At 36.7% G+C, this 25,936-nt stretch overlaps 1 protein-coding gene across 6 annotated transcripts in view; it reads left to right on the top strand.

The window, feature by feature from the left end:
* UBR1 (ubiquitin protein ligase E3 component n-recognin 1) overlaps window positions 1-25,936 on the top strand; it is a 79,307-nt gene that overhangs the window by 24,467 nt on the left and 28,904 nt on the right. For 5 of the 6 annotated variants that reach the window (XM_074824223.1, XM_074824226.1, XM_074824227.1 and 2 more), the window contains 24 exons: window positions 619-749; window positions 3,105-3,246; window positions 4,245-4,307; window positions 4,611-4,734; window positions 7,499-7,603; window positions 8,060-8,148; window positions 8,924-9,022; window positions 9,705-9,862; window positions 10,465-10,564; window positions 10,865-10,993; window positions 11,793-11,973; window positions 12,891-12,952; window positions 13,163-13,273; window positions 14,212-14,277; window positions 14,453-14,554; window positions 16,072-16,135; window positions 16,560-16,684; window positions 17,630-17,682; window positions 18,713-18,815; window positions 19,332-19,380; window positions 21,372-21,526; window positions 22,456-22,555; window positions 24,254-24,363; window positions 25,687-25,776. In XM_074824223.1, coding sequence (XP_074680324.1) covers window positions 619-749; window positions 3,105-3,246; window positions 4,245-4,307; window positions 4,611-4,734; window positions 7,499-7,603; window positions 8,060-8,148; window positions 8,924-9,022; window positions 9,705-9,862; window positions 10,465-10,564; window positions 10,865-10,993; window positions 11,793-11,973; window positions 12,891-12,952; window positions 13,163-13,273; window positions 14,212-14,277; window positions 14,453-14,554; window positions 16,072-16,135; window positions 16,560-16,684; window positions 17,630-17,682; window positions 18,713-18,815; window positions 19,332-19,380; window positions 21,372-21,526; window positions 22,456-22,555; window positions 24,254-24,363; window positions 25,687-25,776 — 2,511 coding nt within the window. The remainder of the gene's footprint in view (window positions 1-618; window positions 750-3,104; window positions 3,247-4,244; window positions 4,308-4,610; window positions 4,735-7,498; window positions 7,604-8,059; window positions 8,149-8,923; window positions 9,023-9,704; window positions 9,863-10,464; window positions 10,565-10,864; window positions 10,994-11,792; window positions 11,974-12,890; window positions 12,953-13,162; window positions 13,274-14,211; window positions 14,278-14,452; window positions 14,555-16,071; window positions 16,136-16,559; window positions 16,685-17,629; window positions 17,683-18,712; window positions 18,816-19,331; window positions 19,381-21,371; window positions 21,527-22,455; window positions 22,556-24,253; window positions 24,364-25,686; window positions 25,777-25,936) is intronic. The other variant, XM_074824224.1, reaches the window with a different exon arrangement.

Below are 25,936 nucleotides of genomic sequence, written 5' to 3'. Positions count from 1 at the left end.
ATTTTCTTTGCTTATTACCTTGATTTCTCTCCTGCTTAAATGCTTATGGCAAGTATTAATAATGTTATATGATGTAGACAATTCACTTAATGAGCTTTATCTGGGTGGATATGTCAGTTCAGAGGGATATCTTGAATGATTTCTATGTCTGAGGTAGGTTTCCATGGATGATTCTGTTCAGGGAGTGTCATAAATGTTTGACAGAGTACCCACATAGAAGAGCAAGCAATTCAAGGGAAGAATTTTGGTCTGGACTTTAGTATCTTTGTATGCACAGAAAGCTGTTAACCAGCTTTTTTAAACTTTTTTTAAAAAAAAAAAAATTACTGGTTTCCTAACACATTTGGTAAGACCTTTTATAGTCTATTTCTAGATAAAAAAACTGTACGCATAAAAAAAAGGTAGGTGCCACTGTTGGAATACTACTGGGAACCCTTGGGATTAAATAATTTTGAAGAGAAGAAATTAATTTGCTTGTAAATTGGTGTGATTAATTTGCTTGTAAATCACGAAAATGCTAATTTCCTGAAACAAATATAGTGATAACGTATTCTACCAACCCTTTTCTATATTTTTAAAATTTCTTTTCCATATTAATATTGTCTCTTGTTTTTACAGAATTCTGAATGTCAGCTGAATGAAGAAATTATGGAGCACTCCAGGAGGGTGTTTCCCTCGGTGATAAAGTACATTGTAGATATGCTTATATGGGAGGAAGAGAAGGAACTGCCTCTGGAGCTCACAGTTAGGTAGGGAGTATTTCCAACTTTATCTTCAAGGTATTAGAAACTTGGATAATAATTTTGCCTGTGGTAATGTTGATAATAATTTTGCCTGTGCTCATGCAAACATATTAGTGCCAAAATCCCTGTAAACAGCACTGTGTTATTTTGACCTACAGTTATATAGAGAAAACCTGTTGGTACTTTATGAGAAGTATCCCATCAGTTACCGAGGGGAGCTGCTCCAGAGCCGGACTGATCTGCAGTGGAGCAGCAGATCGTGGTGCACAGGGAATTCTTCTGAGACAGGGAAAACGCCAGGACAGGGGAGAGACCCACCAGGAGCCGTCAGCTCTCGCTGGACATGCTGACTGAGGCCTGGGTGATGCCAGAGCAACCATGACCACCCCCACACCTATAAAAATCAACCTAGGGAGGCTTAGTCTTCACTGGCAATGTCTCTTCCCACACTTCTTAACTGGATGGACTGCAAGACAGGGACTGGGGGAGCAAAGTCCCTCCCACTGTATGAGAAGATCAGGTTTGTGACCACCTGAGGAACCTGAACATACATAAGTCTATGGGACCTGATGAAATGCATCCCAGAGTCCTGAGGGAGTTGGTTGATGTAGTCGCCAAGCCACTCTCCATGATATTTGAAAAGTCACATCAGTCAAGTGAGATCCTTGGTGACTGGAAAAAGGGAAACATTGCACCCATTTTTATAAAGAGTAGAAAGGAGGACCCTGGGAACTACCAACCTGTCAGCCTCATCTCTGTGTGTGGGAAGATCATGGAACAGATCCTCCTAGAAGCTATGCTAAGGTACATGGAAGACAGGGAAGTGATTCGAGACAGCCAGTGTGACTTCACCAAGGGCAAGTCCTGCCTGGCCAACCTGGTGGTCTTTTGTGGTGGAGTGACTACATCAGTGAACAAGGGAAAAGGTACAGATGTCATGTATCTGGACTTACGTAAGGCCTTTGACATGGTGCCTCACAGCATCCTTCCCTCTAAATTGGGGAGATACAGATTTGATGGGTGGACTATTCAGTGGATGAGGAATTGGTTGCATGGTCACATACAGAGGGTAGTGGTCAACAAGTCAATGTCCAGATGGAGATTGGTGACAAGTGGTGTCTCTCAGGGGTCTGTACTGGGACCAGTACTGTAGTATCTTCATCAGTGATACATACAGTGGGATCGAGTGCACCCTCAGCAAGGTTACAGACAACGCCAAGCTGAGTGGTGTAGTTTACATGCCTGAGGGACAGATGTCATCTGTAGGGTCCTGGACAAGCTTGAGATGAATCTCATGAGGTTCAACAAGGCCAAGTGCAAGGTCCTGCACCTGGGTTGGGGCAACCCCAGTATCAATACAGGCTGGGGGATGAAGGGATTGAGAGCAGCCTTGGGGAGGAGGACATGAGCCAACAGTGCATGCTTGCAGCCCAGAGGGCCAACTGTGTCCTGGGCTGCATCAAGAGAAGTGTGGCCAGCAGGTTGTGGGAGGGGATTCTCCCCCTCTACTCCACTCTCATGAGACCCCCCCCTGCAGTGCTGTGTCCAGCTCTGGGGCTCCCAACATAAGAAGGACATGGACCTCTGGAGCAGGTCCAGAGGAGGCCACAAAAATGATCAGAAGGATGGAACACCTCTCTGATGAAGAAAAGCTGAGAGAGTTGGGGTTGTTCAGTCTGGAGAAGAGAAGGCTTTAGGGATACATTACTGCAGCCTTTCAGTACTTAAAGGGGGCTTACAAGTTGGGGACAAACTTTTCAGCAAGGCTTGTTACTATAGAACAAGGGGTCATGGTTTTAAACTGAAAGAGGGTAGATTTAGACAAGATACAAGGAAGAAATTTTGTACGATGAGGATGGTGAAACACTGGAACAGGTTGCCCAGAGAGGTGGTAGATGCCCCATCCCTGGAAACATTCAAGGTCAGATTGGACAGGGCTCTGAGCAACCTGATCTGGTTAAAGATGTCCCTGCTCATTGCAGGGAGGTTGGACTAGATGACCTTTAAAGTTCCCTTCCAGCCCCAACTGTTCTATGATTCTATGAAAATGGGAAAAGACTGTTGTGTGTCATATTGAAAAGAAAATGGGATGATAAAACAGCAGAGAGAGGAAATAATAATGGAATAATCAAATAAATTAAAACCTCTTTTGTCCTTGGTACATGGTTTCTGTGGCTTTTTCTGGTATTGATGGTGAAGGGGTTTTGTCTTTGACATGAATAACATGCTTCATTTTCTTTTACAATTTTTTTGTATTTTACATTTATCTCAAGCTGTCAAGTGAGCTGTTGCTTGTATTGGATAGGACACTATTTACGATATTATTTTTATTTGTATGATGATATGTTGGCTTTTTCTCAGTAGAGAGAAGGTAGACAGCTACTACTGTGTCCTTTTCAATGATGAACATCATTCTTACGATCATGTCATCTATAGCCTGCAAAGGGCACTTGGCTGCGAACTTGGTGAAGCCCAGTTGCATACTACTGCCATAGATAAAGAGGTTAGTGCTTTCTGGATATGGAAGAAAGTCACTTTTTAATTATTAAGAAGTGCTACTATAGTCCCTTGATCATAGAATCTTTGTTTCTGGGATGCTGGAGCTTCAGGAGAGAGAAAGGCTTATAAAACTTATAAAACATCTTACCAATACTATAATCCTTTTTAATCAGTAAAAACCGTGGTTTTGTGTTTCTCTTTGTTCAGGTAGTGAAAATTCAGTTGTATTTCGTTAGTAGCATCAGTCTTACATAGTTACAAGTCCTGCAGTTGCATGTTTTGTAAAACATGTATATACATGCATGCTTATAGGGTAACTTTTAAAGGTTCCTTTTGATTGAAACCTAAATTTTAGATCCAGAGTTGATCAGACTCTTCATTTTACAAAGCACCTGCTACAGCACAGAACTAGTTTATATTGTTTTAGTTATAACAGTTCCACAACATACAGCTATGTCCTGTCATCTTGCCTGAAATTCTGCTGTGTGGAGAACTTGTTTTGGAAGCCCATACCTCTGATTTCCTTTGAGTGAATTTTGAGGTCTAAGCTGGACCTGTTCTTGATTTTATTGAAAGAGCTATCAAACCCACCCTTACATACCCTGCTATTTCATATACAGAAGTAACAAATCATAGGAAAGACTGTAGGAAAACAATCCAGGATGAGTGTACTTTGTGCTAGGAAGAAAGTTGATGAGGTTTGTATTTGAAGCATTCTGCAGAAATCCCTCTCATCTCTTTTAATGTGTACGTGAATTTTCCTCATCTAATTATATTAAGATACCCAGAGTTTACTTTGTCATTCCATTGTTAATTTAATTAAATCATCTTTTTTCTAAAGATAATTATCTTAATTTTCATTGACTTCTAGATGTCTGAAAGCAGCATGGTGTGGTGTGGTGTTGGTCCCTATTTCATATATAAAACCACAGCAAGGATCAGGCTTGTGACACTTTGGTTTTGTTTTATATTGGTCTTACGCTCAGTATTTTCTTTATACAGGGTCGTAGAGCTGTTAAGGCAGGACATTATGCCTCTTGTCAGGAAGCAAAAGAAGAAATCAAGGTAACTTCCTAAAATTTTTTTCTCATTTAAAAACCAAACAATTCAACCTCATTATTATAAATACTGAAGCCTTATTTGTCTGCTGTACAGTCTTTAACTTAGTACTTCCATGCTTTTATAACCTGCCTCTGAACTTTCTGAAATTGAATTTACACCACCACATTTGGTATAGATAGATAGATATCTTCAGAAATAAAACGTCAAACTGATTTCTTTTGTTGCTTGGGAGAGGTAATGGGTGGTGAGGACAAATGTGAAAACTCATGTTATCTTTATATCTGCTAATATTTACCTGACTCCTAGAGGCATTCTGAAAATGTTTCTCAACGGCCGCTTCATGTGGAGGTTCTGCATGCTGATGTTATGGCTCACCAGAAGTTTGCCTTACGCCTTGGTTCTTGGCTGAACAAACTCATGAGCTACTCAAGTAAGAATAACTGATTTTTTGTTATGGTAATGCCATGTCAGTATTTGAATGACTAATTGTCTCAAAAACTGTCTTTAGCAGTGATATTCCCTCATTAATGTACTTTCACATTCCTCCTAATTAGTAAATAAATAGTACGGTAGTATGGGTGCTGCTATCCATCTGTATGGTTATGAATAGCAGTACTTTTCTGTTCCTTCTTTCTAAAATAAGTGTCTTTCCCTGCTCTGTCTGTTCCTCTAGAAGTTTTATTATCCTCAGTTTCAGCATCACATGCCCTGTTTCAGTGAATTCTTTGCTTAAAAGCTGCTCTCCCCAGTGCTGGTGAAAAGCTGCAGAACATCTCCACGCGTGAAAGCATGCATCCTCTGCTTGAATTAATTTCTGCTTCAGATTTGATAGCTGTGATGTAATTAGACAGTGCAGTAAAACAAACACACACCTTAATTTAAAAATTTGTCCAGTAGTGGAAAGTCTATTTTAAGCTTTCAAATATTGTTCTGGTGTTTGATGATGCTCATGATTTTAAAGATTTCTGAATCAATCTAACTTTGATTTCTGTTATAGGGTTTTATTATACCTGTGCTTTGCCAAACTAAAGCCATTATAAAATTTCTTTTCACTGTAGAAATATGCATAGATTAATCTCTACTCACTGCTTATTCTCCTTCTTGATAGGGTAGATCTGCTTTAGCCTCTTTTGTAAGCTTGGATAATGAAGTGAATTTCTTACCTTTATTCCTGAACACTTACTTTCAAAGAATCATAGAAGGCTTAGAGTTGGAAGCGACCTTAAAGATCATCCAGTTCCAACCCCCCTGCCATGGGCAGGGACACCTTCCACTAGCCCAGGTTGCTCAAAGCCCCGTCCAACCTGGCCTTGAACACTGCCAGGGAGGGGACAGCCACAGCTTCTCTGGGCAACATGTGCCAGTGCCTCATCATCCTCACAGGGAAGAACTTCTTCCTTCTATCTGATCTGAATCTACCCTCTTTCAGTTTAAAGCCATTACCCCTTGTCCTGTCACCACATACCCTTGTGAAAAGTCCTCCTCCAGCTTTCTTGTAGGCCCCCTTTAGGTACTGGAAGGCATCTGTAAGGTCTCCCCAGAGCCTTCTCTTCTCCAGGCTGAACAACCTCAACTCTGAGCCTGTCCTCATAAGGGAGGTGCTCCAGCCCCCTGATCATCTTTGTGGCCTCCTCTGGCCCTGCTTGAGCGGGTCCATGTTCTTCTTATGTTGGGGGCCCCGCAGCTGGACACAGCACTGCAGGTGGGGTCTCATGAGAGAAGAGTAGAGGGGGAGAATCACCTCCCTCAACCTGCTGGCCACATTCCTCTTGATGCAGCTCAGGATGTGGTTGGATTTCTGGGCTGCAAGTGCACATTGCTGGCTCATAGTCAGTTTTCCATCTGCTAATACCTTCAAGTCCTCCTCCCCAGGGCTGCTCTCAATCCACTCATCCCCCAGCCTGTATTTGTGCTTGGGATTGCCCCAACCCACGTGCAGGACCTTGCACTTGGCCTGGTTGAACTTTAAGGTTTCCAACCTTTCCCTTGAAATACATATATCGGAATTGTACCTTTTTGTAGTTCTTTACAAGATTTTACAAATTGTAGCTTTCTGTTCTTTTTCAACTTTGTATTTATTTCAGTGATGGTATTTACTTGCTTGTTGGAGTTCCTCAGACAGTTCTTTTAATTGGTACAAACTTTTGACTGTGTGGTTTATTTCAAGGTTTCTAGTGAAAGATCGATTTTTCTTTTTTTTAATCTACATTTTCGTTCCTAGATTTTTTTTCTTACTATTTGCAATTTTATGGAATTACTCTATTTAAAACACAAACTGACAGCTAATTGTTCAGCTGTTGATTCTGTGTAAGTATAGACAAGTTGGTGTCAGTGCCCCAGCAAATCCCCAGAATGTTAGGTTTTTAAGCATTACCTTTTTAGCTGATGAGATAAACTAAAACTAAAAAGGAGTCTCCCATGTTGGGTGTAGCATTCTGGGTTAGGAAATTGTTATAGGTCAACTGACACTTTAATATGTTTTATGAGAGTTTTCAAACACAAAGATTGAAGTCTTAACATTCCTGTCCTTGTTTTTCTCGATTATATACATAAATGCTTTTGGCATAGATGCTTTTTGTGGTCTGGTGGTTCCTGTTCTTTTCCTGGTTTTACTTCAAGTGGTAGAACACAGATCAAGAAGCATTCAATACTATTTACTTCCAGGTTGTCAGGAACTCGATTCCTGGCACTCCACTTTTCCTTTTGAAATTAGTAATATAAGAGCTCATTTCTGAACAGTAGTAACCTGTGGGTGACTCTGATATGCTGATCCCCAAAACTGCTTCAGGAAGTACTGTATTTACTGATAGGTGCAAGAAAATACAAAATAATGTTCTGAAATTCTACAAAAGACTTTCAGGCTTCAAGGCAGGGACCAGTGTAGACTTGCCTAGCTTGTGCATTTCTGTTTTTATGGATCTGCTTTCAAAAGCTATCTAAATGCTTTTAATTTTAAAATACTCTTCTGCATCACTGAATTTATTAAATAAAGTAGGTAAGAATAATAATAAGAAATTAGTAAGGGGGAGAGTATGTGGGAGTATGTTCACTGAGGAAAAAGTGTTGTTAAAAAATAATTCATACTTAGGTGCCTTTTTTTTAAAAGAATAGAATTCTGTAATTCTCATTTTGTTGGCTCATATAATTTAATTATCAAAGCATTCTTGTACAAATGAATAGTTTTATCCTTATAGGTGACTTTCGCCAGATCTTTTGTCAGATATGTCTCGAAGAAGCTGGGTCTGAAAAGCCATGCTTCATAAGCAAGTTGATGCTATGGGATGCAAAACTTCATAAAGGTTTGTGTATCCATGTTGCTGTAAACTGAAGAGGCAAATTAACTTTTCATGTGTGTAACAAATGTGTAAAAGTCTTAAGTGCTACGTGGGTAGAGTTACATTTCATTATAGCTTTTATATTGTTCTTTTTATACAGCTGTTGTTCTTAGATCTGAGATAATAAATATTTTGGGTATGTATTTGCCTCATAAATTTTTCCTGCTTTATGTATTTTGAAGAATCTTTTCACAAGACATAGCCTGACTATGAGTGACTTGATGCTTACTCTATGTTTTAAATACATACCAATAAACATTAAAGATAGAAAAAAGAATATTAACAACTTTTGTTCATATACTTCATAACCATTTCAAGGCTCTTAATGGTTTTTAATTACAATTTCATACCTGCTCCTCTTCCACAGAAAGCTGCATCTTAGTACAATAAAGTGACATGCATTGTATTGGCTCTTCACAGGGGCAAGGAAGGTTCTTCATGAACTTATCTTCAGTAGCTTTTTCATGGAAATGGAATATAAAAAACTTTTTGCTGTGGAATTTGTGAAGGTAAAGGATTATTTGCTTTTTATGCTGTGAATTTTTACTAGCTTTGTAAAACTTCCCCCAAGCTTGGAGACTGTTTCAATAATGAGTTTTCAACACGCAGAGCATCAACAACTAGATTAGCTTTTATAAAGTGTATTAATTTCAATGTCACTGGTTTGTTCCTTATATGCTCATTTTGAATGCAGTATTGTTAATATTGCGTGTATCTTTTGAAATGGCAAATGAATTGCAACTGAAACTCGTCTTTCTTTTTAAAAGTTAGCTACAATAGTTAGGAAATACACAAAACATAAGACCAAGTGTTGTTTGGTTTTTAAATTCTGATAAAGGTGACTGACACTTCATGTCTCTGGACTGAAACAAAGCAAATGAAGACTTACACTCCTCATTGTACACATCTTTTATAGACAGCTGTTGAATAAATACCCATGCAGTTCACTGCAGGAGGAAGACTTGTTTTCTAATAAATCAAGGTCTTTATTGATCCTTTTTTCAGATATTTAATTTCTTTTCTTGGGGAAGAAGGGTTGTAGTAGAAAAAATATTTTGGTTCCAGTCTGACTGAACAGTTAAACTGTATATAAATCAGTATTAAGGCAGTGGGGCACATACTTAATTGCTTTGGTGTATCAAGGACATTGTGCTGTTTTTGTTTGAACTGCTTCTATTAGAAAGGAAGAAGGGCACCGAGATGTAATTCTTAAATAAAAAGTTAAACACTTCTAATTAACACTTGTTTTATTTATTTGAGTTCCCCAATGTTTTCTTTTCCTAGTATTACAAGGCACTGCAGAAAGAATACATCAGTGATGATCATGACAGAGTTCTCTCTGTGACAGCACTCTCAGTTCAGATGTTCACTGTACCTACTCTGGTATGTATAGCCTGTCTCTGCTAGAAATTTAAAATAAATTTGAGAATTGCTAGCAGTACCACCTTTGCAGACTGCTGTACTTGGCAGAGAGTCTTTATGCATTGCTGAGTAGTAAATGAATGATTTTGAGATTTGTGAAGGGCAATATGAAAGCAGGAGCTTGAGTTTATGTGAAAATTCCTTACAGAAGATAGAGGGAATGCAAATAAGTAGAAGTTTTAGGCAGCATTGTTCTCTGCATTAACTTTCTGTGCTCATTTACTGTTAACATTTACCTTCTTATGTAACTTTAAAAACTTGGGGGGGAGGAGATAAAAAGATGATTATATGTCTTTTTGTGTGGGTGAAATACGTTAAATCCTGTGGGGGCAAAGTATACCCATAGGTTTTAAAGGTTATATATTTCTTGCCTGAAGTACTAATGTAGAAGTCCTTTTCTACAAGTTCTTTCTAGAAAAAGTAACATGTCTGTTACATTGAAGCTGTCAGAGTGAACAAACATGCTAAGTCGATAGAAATTGTGTTCATACGTAATAAATTCTAAGGGAGTTTTTGTAGCTTGGACTCTTTACAAATGCTTAAAATAATTTCTAATCAGAAAGACTGGATTCAAAGGAAAAATTATATTGACAGTTCTCTTCAGCAAAAATAGGAAGAAAAAGTTTCAATTTTCTTCTTGCAGGCCCGACATCTTATTGAAGAACAAAATGTAATCACTATCATTACAGAGACACTCCTAGAAGTGCTTCCAGAGTACCTAGACAAAAATGACAAGTTCAACTTCCAAGGTTACAGTCAGGACAAACTGAACCGGGTATATTCAGTAATATATGACCTCAGGTAAGTGTAAAGCTGAGAAGCTAGAGCAATTCTTAAAAAAATTGGCAGTAAGATGAGGTGTTTCAATTCAGGAATCTGATGATAAAAATGCTTTAAAAACAAACCTCAAACCCTCAAAAAACACACATTGAAATGTTAACGGGTTGTTTTTTGGTGGAATCTTAACATTTTCAAATCCAAAATGATATTCTATAAACACATTTTTTGATGATTTTCCCTGGTATCATTCCATATAACAATTGTATTAATAAAAAAATATATCTACTCTGAGTCAGTATGAGAAATTTACTTCTGCTCATTATCATTCTGGGAAGGCTGTATAATCCTCATCTGCATAGCATTTTTCACTCTTACAGGTCCCAAATTACTCTAATAAACTGAATAATGTCAAAGCAAACCATCCCAAATACCTTGGAATTAAAAAATCTGTTAATTTCACCGTTGGAGTTGCACCAAGCAACTCTACTAGAGGAGGTTGAGATGGGGAGGGTGATGTAATGTGATGATGCAGTTGATTATTTTAATACAAAGAACACTTTCAATACAAGCATAAGCAGAAGAGAAGCCTGAGCAAAAGATGATAATATTTTCTTTGGGGACAGGTATGTCTTAGTCAGCAAGCCTACATTATGGACAGACCGTCTGAGAGAGCGGTTTTTAGAAGGATTTGTTTCTTTCCTAAGGATTCTAACTTGCATGCAGGTACAACACATCTAAATAATTTCTTTCTAATATGCTGTTATAAAGATATTACAGCACTTTTTTAGCTCATCTTTTTGGACATAGCAATATTGTGGATATAAATATGCAATTAAGATGGTAAATTCTTCAGTTCCTATCTTGGGTGGGTGAAAAAGTAATGTTTATAAAATTAATATTCGTCCATTTTAGCTACATGTTTCTGAACAACTTATATTTTACCACTTGCTTATGGGATTTTGTGTTGTTTTAAGCCTGTGATCGCTGATCTAGCTTGAGTATTTTGTGACATCTCCGTTTCAGGGAATGGAGGAGATAAAAAGACAGATTGGTCAGCACATTGAGGTGGACCCTGACTGGGAAGCAGCTATTGCTATACAGATGCAGCTCAAGAACATTCTTTTGATGTTCCAGGAGTGGTGTGCCTGTGACGTAAGTATATCAATTGTCTGGAATTCTTACATGTGTGCCTTTTGTGAATATTCCTGAGTGCTTATTAAATAGCAGCTTTTTAAAAAAGCTCACTATTGTTCAGTACAGATCTCCACAAAAAATGAGTCTGAACAAATTAATCCGTGGTGTGACAGAGAGAAGAGATATTGGAAGAAATATAATCCTCTAGCTGGCAAAGCTGCACAGGATGTGAGGCAAATCATAGAGAAAATACTTCTCATAATTCAAAATCTTGAGAATTAGGTTCATGGTATCACTGTCAAGTATTAAGGTTTTGAAGCACATGCTGTTCGTTTTTAATTGCAAAACTGGACTGCAGAAACTTTGCACTAATTGGGTAATTGCACTATAAGTAGTCTTAATTAGTGATGGAGCTCATCCTTGTGCTGGAGGAAGGGAGGAAATTGTACAATTTGTAAACTTAAAGATATTTTGAAGTGTTTTGGTTTTTTTTTCAGTAGGAACAGCTACAGCAGTTCAGGAGCTTTTTGATCTATTTTGGGGTGCTAACCATGCAAAATATTTAACATTGCAGCTTAAATAAGTACGTAGACTTTAGAGTATTTGATAGAGCAGCTTTTTTTTAACAGAAGCATATTCTCTGTTGGCTTTAGTGGATGTTCTACTGCTTCAGTCCAGTACTTCTCAGTATTAAGAAACAGTAGTAATTCTATTGTGGATTTTTAGTAACTGTTTATGCCATCAGAAAAAAGTGAGGAATTTTAGTGTATATATATGATTTTTAAATATAATGCTATGCATTTATTTTAAATTCTAGGAAGAGCTGTTGCTCAAGGCCTACAGGGAATGTCATAAAGCTGTGATGAGGTGCAGCACAAATGGCCGTTCACGGGAAAAGACAGTGTTTCACTTGTGTGGCCATATTCTGGAGAGCAGGCATTACAGAGTGTCTGCAGACCCTGTCAGCATACATTTACCGCTGTCTAGGACTCTTGCTGGTACGTGATGTGTTTTGTTTTGATTGCTATTTGAATGATGTCTATCATCAATCTCTGTTTCTTTATTTTAGAAAGCATTTAGGTTAAGCACTTCACAGATCAGTCACTTTCTGACTTTCTGACATTCTCATGATCAGGCAACCCTGTTCCCCAGATGTCCCTCTAAGGGAAAGGTTTGCCCAAAAAAACATCTACCATGGAGGTTGGAGGACATTTTTTTTTAAACAGCAGAGAGATAAGCAAGTCAGGCAAGAAGGACAAGTTTCATGTTTTAATGAGATCTTCAGTTTTCTCTAGACTGTCTGAATTTACATGGTTCTGTTTCCACCTGGTTTGCGTAAATGAATGTTCATTATTACTGTATCTCAAATTTATTTCCCAGCCACATATATCTTAGGACTGCTAAAGTGCTCCTCATAAAAAGACATGTTTGCAGCATGCCAAGACAGATTTCCAGTCAGAGTACAAAGGGCTACAGCAGTGGGTGATTGCCACTTTCTCTAGAATACAAAAGAAATCATATGCTGTTATTAAGCTGTAGATTCTTTATCACATCATTTGATACCAAGATACCATCTGTTAAGCCTTGTTGTCTTGAAATTCAGTTATTACTGACGTATGATTTAAATGTGAAATTAGAATTTTCCCAATACTGCCTAGCATCTCAATTTAAATGTTTTAATGAATTCATTAAATGAAAAGATTTATTCATAAAATAACAGATTGTAAGACTGGTAAGAACTGTTGTGATAATGTAACAGATATCTTAAAGTAACAAGTTTTTCCTAAATAAACTTTGACTTTTTTTCTGTAATTCTCTGAACTGTAGATGATTTAGCTAACATTTAGAATGGGTTGGAGGAGAAACTTTACTGATTTTGATTTATTTTCTAATTTTTTTCTTTTTGGTTTTGTAGGTCTTCATGTACGATTAAGCAAGACTGGAACCATCTCAAGATTGCATGAGTTTGTTTCTCCTGTGAGATTTTTTTTTTTTCTCCAAATGCTTCTTGTGATTTAGACTCTGGGAAGAAAAACGCCTAGAATTATATCCTGTAACTTTAATGCTGTGCACACATAAATTATTTTGCTGCTGTCAGTGTGTCTTTGTTCACTAGGACTTGCACTTCTAAAGTCACTGACAGACTTACTCAATTTTTTTTCTTTTTTCTTTTTTTTTAAATTCTAGGAAGAATTTCAAGTGGAACTGCTAGTAGAATATCCTTTGCGATGTCTTGTCTTGGTTGCTCAGGTTGCTGCAGAGATGTGGAGAAGGAATGGACTCTCCCTCATAAGCCAGGTACTTCCTACAATATTTGGTAGTGAGGTGGTCCTAATGGTGTATGCAAGTGTTTCTCAGTAATGCTCCCAGTGCTGTTTCTGTCGGAAAGAGGTTGCGGGGGTCACTTCTACACTAAATAGAAAGATTTCTAGGTGGGGATTTAGATGACTTGGTTTGATTTCCAGCTTCATCAGTGGCTTGCCTCCCTGTATTAGATAAGTATTTTCATCTCTCTTATGACTGTTTCTGACTCTGTGAAATGATATTAATGTTACTGATGTCTACTGTAAACTGCTTTCAGATCTGGTGAAGAAATCACTCCGTAAGTACTGTTAGTACTGTTGCTTATAACTTAAAATGTTAGAAGAATCTCTTAGTGTATGGTAGTCATTATATGCAGAAGTTAAACTACTTTAATCTCATACTAAACTTTTGAGTGCCACATAACTGAACATGACAAACATTTTATACTTGTGGGCTTTTTTGTTGCAAGAGTAAAGCAAGAGTCTATCCTTAGGTACTTGTATTTTGCCTGCTTTGATTTCACTACTTTTTTTTTTTTTTTCTTCTTTGATGAAAGAAATCTTCCGTGTTTACCTTTCACAGGACCCTTTGGTGAAATCAAAATAAATGTTGGTAGCCACCTGTAGAATTGTCTCTTTGAGAACTGGGGTAGGAGAAGGCGATTTTGACTTCAGTCAGTAGCAGCCATTAGAGTGATGTCTTGGAAGAGGGTGTGAAGAAGTATGGCATAGATGTTCACTGGATATGTGAAAAAACATTTTTCACTTCCATCAAAGTACATGTTTGTTTTGAAACATGGGACTGTCCCTTACTCAGTTAAGGTGCTGTACAGTTTAAAAAAGCCTCAGACATTAACTGGTGCATATTTGACAGTGCATTACATTACTTCTCTGCTTAAATTTTGTTTTCCTATTTCTTTTCCTATTTCTCAGGTATTCTATTACCAAGATGTTAAGTGCAGAGAAGAGATGTATGATAAAGACATCATCATGCTCCAGGTATAATGTTCTGAATCATTGCTTGCATGACTCATAAAATTTTCATGGAATTTCTTTTAATTTTATTAAAGTTTGTATGACTTTAAAAGTTTTTCTTGGTAAAAAAGTATTTTTTATAATTAGTGATGAACTGTAATAGTAACTGATGTTCATATTAGTTTGGGTTTTTTGATAGATAGGTGCATCTCTTATGGATCCAAACCAGTTCCTCTTGCTGATACTGCAGAGATATGAGCTTACTGATGCTTTCAGAAAGATGAAGCCCACCAAAGATCAGGTAAGTGGCAAGTATTTATGTTGATTGTTTGCTTTGAGTTTATGGAACATTAATAAGAGAAACTAGCTACTGTTGATAACTGCATGTTTAAGACCACAGTAAAAGTCAGTCAACACATGTCCTAGTGGTAGGATAAATAATTTTGTATTTGGAATTTGTAGAGGCTTACTGTCGTGGTTTAATCCCAGAAGGCAACAAAGCACCACCTGGCCACTCACTCCTCCTCTCTGGTGGAGTGGGAAGGAGAAAATATAACAAAAGGCTCTGGAGGCAAGACAAGGACAGGGAGGGCTCACTCACCAGTTATGGTCATGGGCAAAAGACAGACTCGATTTGGGGAAAAGAGCCATCAGTTTAATTTGAACACCACCACCACTACTAATTTACCAATCAGAACAGACTAGGGCTGTGAGAAATACAACCACATCTTAAAAATACCTTCCCCCCAACCCTTCCTTCTTCCTGGGCTCAGCTTTGCTCCCAGTTTCTCTACCTGCTTCGCTCCAGCAGTGCAGGGAGGCAGGGGATGGGGGTTGTGGTCAGTTTATGACCCATTGTTTCTGCCACTCCTTCCTCCTCCCAGGGAGGACTTCTCGCACTCCTCCCCTGCTCCAGCATGGGGACCCTCCCACGGGAGACAGTCCTCCACTAACTTCTCCAATGTGAGTCCTTCCCCTAAGGCTGCAGCTCTTCACAAACAGCTCTAGCGTGGGTCCCTCCCGGGGGGGGCAGTCCTCCCAGCAACAGGCTGCTCCAGTGTGGGCTTCCCTCAGAGTCCCGGCCTTCTTCAGGCACAGCCCCTGCTCCAGCGTGGGGTCCCCCATGGGTTCCACCGGTGACCTCCATGGGCTGCAGGGGCACAGCCTGCTCTCTCACCACGGGCTGCAGGGAAGTCTCTGCTCTGATGCACCTCCCCCCCCATCCTCCTCCTCCTTCACTGACCTTGGTGTCTGCATAGGTGCTTCCCTCACTCCCCCCTCCATTTCAGGTTCCCCTTCTTAAATACGTTGCTAATTAGTTTGGCCTTGGCACAGAGGTGGGTTCGACTTGGAGCTGAGGGAGCTTCTTGAAGCTTTTCACAGGAGTCACCCCCTCCCGCGCTACTAAAACCCTGCCACACAAACCCAATACACTTACTCAAAATTAGCTAACAGGATTTGCCCCGTTTGACCTTTATTTCATCAGACATCTACCAAAATCCACGTAAATGACTTCTCTATAAAATTTCTGTCTCTTAAGCCATATTATGTGTTCTTATTTTGGCTGGAAGTTTCTTGGATTGTTGTATTACTTCTTGAGGCTTGAACTTACATGTAACCCTTCATTTGAGATACATTTTTAGCTGTTGTTCCCTTTCCTGGATGTGAATCTTGCACTTCAGTTGCAGAATAATATCTCTCTACAAGCACAGGTATTTTTTCTAGCTTGTTAGAGTGGAGGTGTCTTCGGAGTACAGTGTCATTTGATAGATTATCCTGCTTGATTTTTTTAAAAACTGGTTTCTGTAATTCTTTTAGGATTTGATCAAACAATGTAATGTGTTAATAGAAGAGATGCTACAGATTCTCATCTATGTTGTGGGTAAGTTTCATTTCTCTCTGCTATAGTAATGGCTTATTGCAGTTTGACAAAACAGCCTTGATGGCTTTCTTAAACATAGATGGTATGGAGAGGATACTGGAGAATGCCTATTTTAAATAGATGGTTCAGTAACACAAGTATTTGTTAAGCAGAAGCAATAGGGGTTGCATAGTGAAAGAAGCTGTTAGGTAACTTCATAATTGACTATTAAAGTAGAATATGAAGAGAAACTCCATCTCAGCATAATTTGTTAGGAAGCTAGGCTAAAAACCATTTTTCCTCTCAGACACTTGGGATAGGTTTCTAGTGAATGCAAACTTATACTATGAAATATCTCAGCAATAGCATTACCTCTGTGCAAAATTCAGAATTGCTTTTTAACTGTCATATTTGCCATGCTTGTCCTTTTGATTCATTCTGGTAGGGGAAAGATACGTGCCTGGAGTAAGTAATGTGACAAAAGAAGATGTTACCATGAGAGAAATCATCCATCTGTTATGTATTGAACCAATGGCTCACAGTGCAATTACCAAGTCCTTGCCTGAAAATGTGAGTCCTGGTTTATTTATTTTCCTTAATTGACTTTTTCTTGTTTTATGTCTTTTTCTTCTTTAGCTTCCATATCTTTATATGGAAGCATTTTATTTCTGATACAAAGCTTAAATGTTGATTTCAAAATTACAAAATAGCATGACAAAGGGGCTTACATACCTTACTGATGTAATGGTAAATTACTGGTAAATGTCATGGATTCATGAATTGGCCTAATCTGAAAAGGCTTTTATGGGGATTGTGCTTTTTGATAAAGAGATGGAATATTCAGCTGTAGTTTTCCTAGATTCAGAAAGAGAAGCTTTAAAATTATCTCTTCTGGCCCTGTAGGACCATGCAGTTGGATTCCATTCTGCCCTGTGTACCGTCAATAACTTTGATCTTGTAATTTTGATCACTTAAACCCGTGCAGATCAGTTGGAAGTCAAGTATTGTACAGGTCTATTCGAAAGCACAAATTTCCCTGCCATTCTATTCCAACTGTTGAAAATTCAAGCAAAGGAGAGATTAGATTGTATAGCCTGTGCAAGTTTTCAGGGCCGACAATCAATGCAAAAAGCTTTATTGTGAGTTTTACTATAAATGAAATAGCCTGGAATATATTATCATAAACCAATAATGGATGATCCACATCCACTGTTTTAAGAGACTATAACTCCGCTTTTCCCTCTGTTGAGGTTGGGTAAGGCACTGCTCTTTCTGGAGATCAGCTCTGTTATAAATAAAATTTACATGATTAAATGGAAGTATTATCTGTCTTCGGTACTTCCTTGTAACTTGTCAATTATGAATATCTACTTTCTGAATAACAGTGGGCAGAATATATTAAGTCATGAATTAGGGAATTGATCTAAATCTGTATGTCTATTTTTGTTATACCTAGCATAATACTGAAGATATTTGAATCATTATATATTTATCCCAAACTAAATTTTTTACCAGGAGAACAATGAAACTGGCTTGGAGAATGTAATTGATAAAGTGGCTACGTTTAAGTAAGTTCTTAATATTGTCTTATAAGTAGCTTGAATGTGAAATAGGATCTCTTAGATTATATGGGATAAACAACCTGCACTGCACAGTCTCTGTTCAGCTAATATTTTGCTGTCTTAATAAAATATATATGCTTTCAAATATACATAGGAAAGAAAAGTGTATGAAATGTCCAAAGCTTCTGCTTCTCTCCTTTTGTGCCCTCTTTCTTCACATTCAGTTTGAGGAGTCTCATGAGTTTAGTAATCTCAAATCCTAGTGGGAAAATCTTCAAAAATTCATTTTATTTGAAAGATGGTTGGGAGCCTTAAAAACTCGTGTACCTTTGACAAGCACCACCTAATCATTGGTTTAGATGTTACTTAGTTCCTAACTTGTTGTAACTTCAGTTGGGAGTTAATTTTTTTTTTAACATACCTATATATATGTGTGTGTGCAAGCAAATATAGAATAATCAATAGTAGCAGTTGAGAAAAACTAGTTCAAATGTCTGCTATTTTTGTCAGAAAAATGTCTTGTAATTTTAATTATTTTAGTATGCCTTATTTTAAATGTCACGTGTCTTGCTTGTTAATGATTAATCAGGGGAAACATAGGTGTACCTAGGAATTTTGCTTTTGGACTTATATAGAAGGTTCAAAAAATCTCACTGGCTGGAAAGTAGCTGTTTGTATTACTTGTTTTGTACCTTGGTTAAAGACAGTAATGAATTTTATACAATAACATCCAATGTCTGAAATTCTAAGCCATAAATTTAGAATTTATCTGTCAGAGGCTATATGGTGTACTGTAGATGGTATAGACTAGAAATATTTTGCTGCTGAGTAGTATTTACAGTAGTAAACAGTCATGAAAATTGAAGACTGATAACTGTACTCACTCAGTGCTCTTCGGTTAATGGACCAACCATCACTATTCCATTTCTTACTAGCATTTCTTTAGAAAATAAATTGTGTTACTAGTTGGTTTGCAATCAAAGATGTGCTGAACATACATTATTAATCTGTATGTCATGAAATATTTCTCTGTAAGGAAACCAGGTGTATCTGGCCATGGAGTTTATGAACTGAAAGATGAATGCTTGAAGGAGTTCAATATGTTCTTTTATCACTATACCAAGACCCAGCACAGCAAGGTAAGTAGTGTGAGATTCAGTCTCAGAAGTTAAAAAATGGTTCATACTTACCAATGTCCAAATAATTTTGCTGAATCAAAGGAATTAATGGATTCTAAAGAAACGGATTCAGTAAAGATTACATATAACTAACATCAAAACTAAACTTGTAATGAAGTCAAGATTGTTAATAAAAATTGATGTGTTATGGTTTGTATTAGTATTTTCCCTATGGTGACTTCTATATTAACTCTGTTAACTGTTTATACTAAGAACGAAGTATCTTAAGAGTTATCTTTGAACTGGAAAATCCCAAGCTTTGCTTTTATAACTCTTATTAAGGAAGCAAATATGTCTGGTTATTTATCTCTACTACAAACTGAAATACGAAATGCAATATTGTTAAATGGATTTCACAAGAATTACACAACCAAGTATTGATTATGTATCTTGCCACATTTCTAGTTTAGGGTTTCTCGTTGTTTCATTGTATGCTTCTGTAGAGATGCTGATATAACAACACTACTTTTTCTGTAGGCTGAACATACACAAAAGAAAAGAAGAAAACAAGAAAACAGAGATGAAGGTAAAACTTTGTAACTGATGACTCAACAGATGTGCTAATTCTTCAGTAGTGTATGTAGTTGTGCATATAAAATGAGCTTTGAGAGATGGCTTGTGACTCAGTCATGGATAGTTGAGTTCATATTAGATTTGTTGTAATTGTAATAAATTAGCACCTGACGTTTCTCTTTTTTTTATTAACACAAAGATAGGAGTTCTGGAATTTTTAGTTTAATTTCCATGTAGACAAATAAATATGGCATAGTACCCATTGACAAAATCAACAACTTTGAGTTTTTTATGGTGGAGTAACTAGGAGGCAAAAGTTTATTTTTTGTGAGTAGTTTCTCTAGCACAGTGTTGAAACATAAGAATGCCGTGTAGAGAAGGTTGCTGCAGGAACTAGTGCTTATATCCATTCTGTAAGTAGCTTGAGGCTTAAGTTTTATAAATCAAAATTTTCTTTTTTAGAAGCTGCAAATACATGTAACAATAAAACTCCGTGTTTCCATCATAACACAAATGTTATTTCCCTTTTGAGTTTTACTCATTCAAGTCACGAGCATTGATTTGATTTGAGGAGGACTTTGTAAGCTGAACAAATAAGTACAATGAACAATTTAATTAAATCAACTATCATCTGCTTTTGTGAGTTGCAACAGATATAATTATTTTTCTCTTCCCAGATTGACCTTCCAGTTTTGAATACCTTTAATCTTTACTTCCTATTCTAAAACGTATTTTGATTCTTGTGTACAGTCAGGGACAGTATGGCATTTCATACCGAAGATAGTTAAAATTAATTCTGAGTAAATTTTAATTGCTTTGGGTTCCTTCCAGTAGAAAAACTGTGGAACTGAAAAAGAATAACTTGGCATTGTCATTTAGGAGGGATGCAGTTAAATTGGAAATCACATTTTCTTTGGAAAAATTTAATTTCCTTCGGTTATAAGTAATTCAGAAGATTGTGACAGCTGGAAAATAAGGAGGAAAAAAAAGTATCTTTGGATTACTTTTGGTTTCTTCCTCCCCTGTTTATACAGTTCACAGATTTCCAACAGTACCTTCTTCATTTCACCCCCACCTCCCCCGTTCACTTTAGCAGCTTAAAATGTTAGCAGGGACATCTATTTTTAAAAATGCAGATATTTAGATGTAATTGTCAGAAACTTGCATTGATGTAATCGGAAAATACAGTTCCAAAATAAAGATAACTGTTTATGTTGATGTGTATTCCCCTGAGGCTACCCACTTTGTTGCAGATACTTCATGCATATGCTTTTATGTGGCTGTGTTGTCTTTGTCAGTAACTCTCTAATTCATTCAGTCTAAATCGTCAAAAGATTGATGATTTCAGAGTCACTGCATTCATGAAGTTTTCTGAAAATAGGCATCCAGGTACCAAAAGAATACTTAAGCCAATGCTTCCAGGTAGGGAAAGGCTGTGATGTTAAATGAACTGCTGTTAGTAGATGCCAAGATTCCAGGTGGCTCCTGGGTGAGACATCACATCACACGGTTTCAATATTAGCTCACAAAATGTACATAGCTAGAAATGGTCAGAATGCCCTGGTACAGGAAGAATTTAGAGTTGCAGCCGTATAGGCGTGGGACACTCATGTGAGATGCTACACTCTGGAAGATCCACTGCTTGCTCTTGTTCAGTGACTTGAAAACTGTGTCTGATGCAAAACACAATATGTTTATTAGTGATACATAAATGATAAGGCAGTGCAAAGTATTAAATATGTGCGTTTACAGATACAACTAAGTACTTGTGATTGATTGTTTAGCTTAGTTTGCATGTGTTTTATATAAGAACTTACTAAAAGTGCTTAGTTTTGCTGAAGAGAAAAGCTGAGTAAGGTGAACAATTGTGTTTGAGCGTGGTTTTCTTAATTTAAAGGTCCAGTTGTTCTTTCACTGTAATTAGTGTGTTTGTGCTCTCTACTTTTTGCCTGCAATCTTTGAGATGCCAGTTTGTTAATATATTTGCACATCTCCATTTTCTAGCGTTGCCACCACCACCTCCTCCAGACTTCAGTCCTGCATTCAGCAATGTGGTGAGGATTCTGAACTGTGACGTTATGATGCACATACTGCGGACCATTCTTCAGAGAGCTGTAGAACTGGAAACCCACTTGTGGACTGAAGCTATGATCCAAATGGTATGGTTAGCTTTGGTCTTCTTCCTATGGTCATTCCTGTGTTGATCGTAACTGCTTATGATAAGATCAAAATGTGTAAAGGTAAACTTCAACTTTGAATTATAAGAATTTGCTTTTTTGTCCCCAGACCTGTTTTTGTAAATCTTGCTGACAAAGAAAGTATTTCTAATTACTTACCTCCACTGTAAAATAGAAATGTGAAACACAATAGTATTAAATAGGGAATATTCTTCAGTTTTCTATTTTGCTTTCACCCCGTGTTGCCTCATTACTGAAGCTATTTCAATATGTAATTCTTACCTCATCTTTTTCTCGAAAATTCATGTGCAAATCAGTAACCCTTTGATCATGTTAAATAAATTGGAATTGCTTCATCTTGTAAGGTGCAAAGTCTCCAAATATGTGAATGTCTTTGGGGCCTCAGTCATGAAATAATAGAATTTTATAAGTATTTAAACATTTCATTTCACCACAGGGACTTTATACTTGAAAAAAAAGGAATTACTGATATTGTTGAAGTTGGTTTGGTTTTTTTCCTTAATATTTGTAGGATTAGGACCTGAATTTACAGGCTAGTTGAATTAATCAGTTTTGTTAGAGTGCATAGATAATTTAGCTGCCTTGCCTTACATGCTAATCTTTGGATTATGGAATTAAGCAAATATTCATAGATTTGTATCAGAAAAATGACAAGGTTTATTAATTTTAGTGCAAGTAATATGCAGGAAGATGATACTGTGCATTGTTATTTAACTTTTCCATGTATGATCTCTTGTTTTTTTGTTTTTTCTCTTGTTTTTTCTCTTGTTTTTGTGTTTTATAATGGCTATATCAGTGTACAGTACAGAACTGTATTAAACATCCTTATTTTATATGCCAGTTTTCCAGACCTCTAACAGTGAATGAGATTTCTTATTCTCTCTTTTTAGGTGCTTCATCTCCTTTCTTTAGGGTTACTAGAAGAGAAGCAGCAGTTACAGAAGTCTCCAGAAGAAGAAGTAACCTTTGATTTTTATCACAAAGCAACAAGTATGTTTCCTTGTCTTTAAATGAGCAGCGTATATTATGCTAACTTGATTTTGTAAGGAGAAAAATAAACTAGAAGAAAGTATTCAGTGATTTTAGTCAGAAAGGATTTACTTTTTGCTACAGAATTAAAGCCTGCTAACTTTTTTTTTAAAAAAATAATCAAGAAACTAGGTTTGGACTAGCTTCCTCTGTTCCCAATTGCCAGGTATGTTGAAGAGGAGATGTGCTTCTCTTCCTGGGAAAGAAATGGAAAAGTAATACTGCTGTTAAATAACTGAAAATGGTTCTTCCTTCACAAGAACATTCTTGTAATGGGAACTAAGAACTCCTTGAAAAATGGCAGTGGATTTTAAGTGAACTGTCTCCATCTTCTGTAATCCTGGGCTGTACGATTACTGATTTTCTTGCAAGTTAAAGTCTTTTACTATGGTAGTGGTAATAGAAGCAAAGTTTAGTGGCTATGAAGCATGCTTTTTTCTTTTTCTTTACTTTTCCAAATCCCTACAGAGCACTTCCTAATCTGACATTCAAGACTAGTGATTGGGAGTTGGAATCTATATTTTCTAAATAATCTTCCATTTTATCCCCAGTTTCTTCTTCACTGTGTAAGAATAAATTTTTTTAAAAATCCATTATCAAGCTAAACATAATTGTCACTTGAGAAATAAAACAGAGATAGGAATTATGAAGTAAAATCATAGAATTGTTTAGGTTGGAAAGACCTTTAACAGAGTCCAACTGTTAACGTAGCACTGCCAAGTCCACCACTAAACCATGTCCCTAAGCACCACATCTACACCTTTTAAATACCTCCTATGTAAATAAATAAATACATAAAGCTGAACTGCCTTTAGTTTTTTTTAGTTTTTTATTTTATTTTTTACACAAAAATGTTGTGTAAAGAGGTGTCGCTGTTTGAAAAACACTCCCATTTCACTTCTTAAAAATTTTTCTTATTGTTGAGCGAGAAGTATTGCCATCACAGTGAACATATTTCATGTCAACTATAGGAATACACTAAAAGTAATTACAACTGAGATGTTGGAGAATTCTTCGCCAGCTTTAGCTTTGCATAACCAGAAAAAACAAAGCCCCGTTTGTACATAAGGGATACAAAAATAATCAGTATTTTTGGAAGAGAACTCTTATTGAAAAGAGATTGGAAAAAAAAAAATTTAATATATTTGTCTCACTTCTAAAAATATGCAAATTAATTTCAGATGGAAAGTGCTGCAAAAAGATATAATTAAAGAGAATCGTCTCAATTTTAAAGCGTGTGTGTTAGAGAATGGCCTAGAACGTTATGAACTGTTACCAAGGTGTGAGGAGACAATGAATTATAATCGTTTTGTGTGATAGAAATGAAGTTGTGCACACTGAGCTGTTTGCAAACTTAGATGAGCTGTAAGAGCTTTACTGCTTCTCCTTGAAGCAGAAGGCAATTCTGTTTGTGTCTGTACTTCTGCTCTTGGAAGTAGCAAAAATTATTGATCTACAAGGGGGAAAGGTTATACTACGTTTAACTGGAATAAACAGATGAAATTAAAACAAATGTAACTACACAGTTGTGTTCATGTATGTGTGTTATATAATCAGCAAGATTTTAAGGTATGTCCATGGTTATAAATACATGAAAATGTTGAGGTGGTTTTTTACTCTGAAGACCCATGCTTTTTTATTGTTCTCTCCTTTGTAAAGGAATGGGAAGCTCAGCCTTGAATGCTGTGAATGTGTTAATGCTTCTGGAAAAATTAAAAAGAGTTCCTCAGTTAGAGGCACAGAAGGACACAGTCAACTGGATACTACAGGTATGCAAGGGGGAGATAAGTATGATCTGCCTTTAGTAGTTTAGAAAAGCTTTTATAAAAGATGTTATGATTCCTACATATAACCCAGTGTTTAGAGCTGCAATTTCGTGAGAAGCTTAATCTGTTGAAACTTTTTTTTCCCCCTCAGACAAGATGGTTTCTTGAATACTGCATTAACACTTATGAGTCATTGTACTTGCTATTTCTACTTTCAATTACTGAGTCAATTTTTGCTTAGATAACTCATTCCAGTGATGACATTTTTTATTGTCTAAACTTTATTCCTCGTATTTCTGATGCATAATAACAGCAAGTGATAAGCAAAAGCTTATTAATTGGGAAATCATTTTAGACTGCTTGTATTAAGACTTGAGTCATACGGATCTAATTAATGGCCATATTATATGTTTGACCTGGGGAATTTTTCCATCCAACTCCCTGCTATTACCCAGTAAGACATGGGAAAAACTTCTAGAGCCGTGACACCTTCTCTAACATAGAAGGCTGCTACTGCTTCTTAGCAGGAGTACCACTGTCCTGTTCCATTTAGGCTTCTTGTTTTAGGGGGCTTCTTGTTTTTTAGGTGGCAAATATAGAAGACAGTGCTTTTGCAAAAGAGGGTAAGAATCCATAACAGGGTTCCAAAACTATCCTCAGCTATTAAAATTGGACTATCTTGGTAATTAGGGAGGCAGGTTTGAAAGATTTTTTTTTTTTTTGAGAAGTTATTCTTCTAAAATTCTAAGGGCAAAAGTAAAAATGTACTTTAAAAAGTATATTTAACTTATTAATGATATGTATAGGAAATGTAGAATATTTAATATTATCAAAACTTCAAGATGCTTATTCAAGTAAAAATAGCTAGATAAAGTAGTAAATGAAAACCGAAGGCTCACTTTCAACTAATTGGGCAAATGCTGTAAAGCTTTTTGTTCCAGATATATAGGTTTTTGCATGACTGTTTCCATGGGATGATTCACATCTCACATACTTGAAATAAGCTAGCAGTCTTTGTCTATCCTTCTGATGTACAGATGCTTTAGCTGCTTAGTGGTATTAGTGCTAGAATGGAAAATTTGGAAGAATTTTACTTTCCTTCATATTGAGCAATGCTCACCAGGTTTAGGATACAGACACAGCAGCGTTAACAGGAGTGCACATATGGTCTCAGATGTTTTTGTTATTTGGAGTATGGCAGTTGGTTTCATCTGTTTGAAAATCTGAAAATAACATGAAACTAAATATTAAAAACTTTAATCCTGTCTTTACTGTAATAAGAGCAAAATTGCATTTTATTTTTAACATCTAAGTCTCTATTCCTAGATGTTTGACACAGTGAAAAGATTGAGAGAAAAATCTAGTTTGACAACAGTAGCAGCTACATCAGTCTCAGAAGCTACAAAAAGTGATGAGGTAATAATAAAAAAAAAGTTCAGTGGAAGCCTTGTGTTTGATGTTTTGAATGACTGTTTTCAAAATGTGCCTAAATTTATTGTTATGTAAAATGATATTTTAAAATATCCTGATATATGTTCCAAGATTAATATTTTTAATAAATTATATTTATGTTAAG

This window comes from Strix aluco, chromosome 4 (genome assembly GCF_031877795.1).
Source record: "Strix aluco isolate bStrAlu1 chromosome 4, bStrAlu1.hap1, whole genome shotgun sequence".
NCBI classification, from domain to species: Eukaryota; Metazoa; Chordata; class Aves; order Strigiformes; family Strigidae; genus Strix; species Strix aluco.
The sequence above is the reverse complement of the archived record's forward strand: the minus strand, read 5'-3'. Positions and strand labels throughout refer to the sequence as shown.